The following is a 2,075-nucleotide window of genomic DNA, read 5'->3' as shown; positions in this document are numbered from 1 at the left end:
CCTGATCTTCCTGTGTTTTCCAGGATGAATATGTACCCTTTCTGTGGGTATAGACAGGATATTTTTGGAGTGAGAGTCTTCCAAGAGAAAGCTGCTCTGGTTATCTTTTGCATCACTGTGACAAAATTCATGATGGAAATAAGTTACAGAAGAAAGGATGTATCTTTTGGAGGGGGTGTAATCAAATCATGTGTTTATTGAGTGCCTGTTATGTGCTAAATATTGTTTAGGGTACTTGGGACACAGCAGAGGATAAAACAAGGAGCCCTGCCCTCATGGAGCCTACAGTCTATCACTGCAGTGACCTCGGGCAAGTCACTGCACTCCTGCGCCCAGTAGACAGAGCTGGGTGTGGTGCAGATGCTGACCCGGACAGGGCCCTGACCCACCACCTAAGACAGCAGAGAGGGCTGCAGGTTGAGCTTTAATAATCAAGTGCACTGGGGAGAAGGGAGCAAGTATGCTATACGAGCTGCTGCTGCTGCTGCTTGGTGGCGGCCTTGTTGGCCAGGTCCTTGGCCTTCTCTGTAGCTGCCAGTGCCGTCTCCTTTGCTTTCTCTTTGGCCTCTTTGACTGACTCAAATGTTTTAGAAGGGACCTCACCTTGTAGCTTGGCCAGGTTGTATTCTAAGCCCTTCATTGTCTTGGTCACATTGCCTTTGAACCCGGCAAGACCAAATTTCTGGACAGCTTTGGAGACGCTAAATAAGCTAGAGGAGACCCGGGCTTCCCGACGGATTTCGGTCAAGCCGCTGTTGTCAGAGTTCACACAGTAAACACATTGTTCCTCCACCACCATCAGCCGGGCGTGGTTGATGTTCCAGGTGAAGGTGGTCATGGTCTGATTCTGCGGGTCCACAACGGAGTCCTCCAGGATGTACACCGAGTGAGCAACCTTGGCAGGAAACAGTCGCTCTGCCCAACATGGCATCCTGTTGGTCTTGGTCAGGAGTTTTCGGGACAGAAGCTTCTGGTCAGGGGTCACCTCCCGGTGCACTATGTCTTCGGTTAAGACATGTTTGCTGTAGGGATTCAGGTACGGTTGCCAGAAGGCAGCGAACACTTGGTCCCAGGAACTTCGGAGCAGGCTCTGGCCCAGGAAATACTTCATCATTGTCCTGACCCGAGCGGGCTCAGCACCCGTGCAGCATCAGGGTGAAGAGCCCAGGGGTGGGGGACACGCAGCAAGATGCACGCCCGCCAGGATCGTAGCTCAATCACCGCAGCGCCGTGCCCAGGTCCTTACCACCGCCATGAGGGGCTATAGGAATGAAAGGACGTATCTTGGTTCACAGTTTCAGAGAGTTTCAGTCTACCACAGCAAGAAGGGCACAACAGAGCCTATCAGATCATGGAGGGGAGTGTGGCAGAGATAGTTCATATCACAGAGGACGGGAAAACACAGAGAGTATAACAAAACCAGAGGCTAGTTTTAACTTACAGAGGCCCATTCACAGAACCTTACACTGGCCACGTAGGTCCCACCTCCTAGAGCATCCACAACCTCTCAACATAATGCCCCCAGATGGGGAATAAGTATTCAAAACATGAGCCTATATGGTAGACATTTCAGACTCATACCTAACACAAGGCCAGAGGAATCTCAGAGTCTGTAAGGGCAGAAGAAGCTCAGAAAGACTTGCTTTGGTTTTCTCAAAAGAGACATTATATTTTGAATAGTTTATCATAAGCCTGCATAATCTCTTGGCTCTTTCAGTCTGAGCAAAGCTAGCTTGAGTGTCTGACCTTCATGGGGAGTGCTCCAAATACGGTAGGTCTGAGGCCTCTTACCAACACCCGGCAGCCACTGAGTGCAGCATCCAAAACATGAATCCTTCATTCTCTGCCACGCCTTTACACTGAAGCCCACACTGATAGCTCGTCCAGGCTTCAGGGGAGACCTTGAGACAGGACCATTGTGCTAAGTTGCCCCATAGAACCCCAACACCCAAAAAATTGTGTACAGTAATAAATATTTACTGTTGCTTAATGCTTCCTGGTTTGGAAGAACTTGGTATGCAGCCATTAGGAGTGAATGCTGTTTATTTGTAAAGCAGCCACAACAGTGGACTGGC

At 49.8% G+C, this 2,075-nt stretch overlaps 1 protein-coding gene across 1 annotated transcript; it reads right to left on the bottom strand.

Moving 5' to 3' along the window:
• Positions 1 to 463: 463 nt before the first annotated feature.
• Positions 464 to 1,114, bottom strand: LOC308436535 (PRELI domain-containing protein 1, mitochondrial-like; the record flags this gene model as incomplete). Its single annotated transcript, XM_080937482.1, has 1 exon — positions 464 to 1,114. One exon carries the CDS (start codon positions 1,112 to 1,114, stop codon positions 464 to 466), a length of 651 nt encoding a protein of 216 aa, XP_080793608.1.
• Between the last annotated feature and the right edge of the window lie 961 nt (positions 1,115 to 2,075).

Source organism: Micromys minutus (genome assembly GCF_963924665.1).
Source record: "Micromys minutus genome assembly, chromosome: 1".
NCBI classification, from domain to species: Eukaryota; Metazoa; Chordata; class Mammalia; order Rodentia; family Muridae; genus Micromys; species Micromys minutus.
This window is presented reverse-complemented; position numbering and strand designations above follow the sequence as displayed.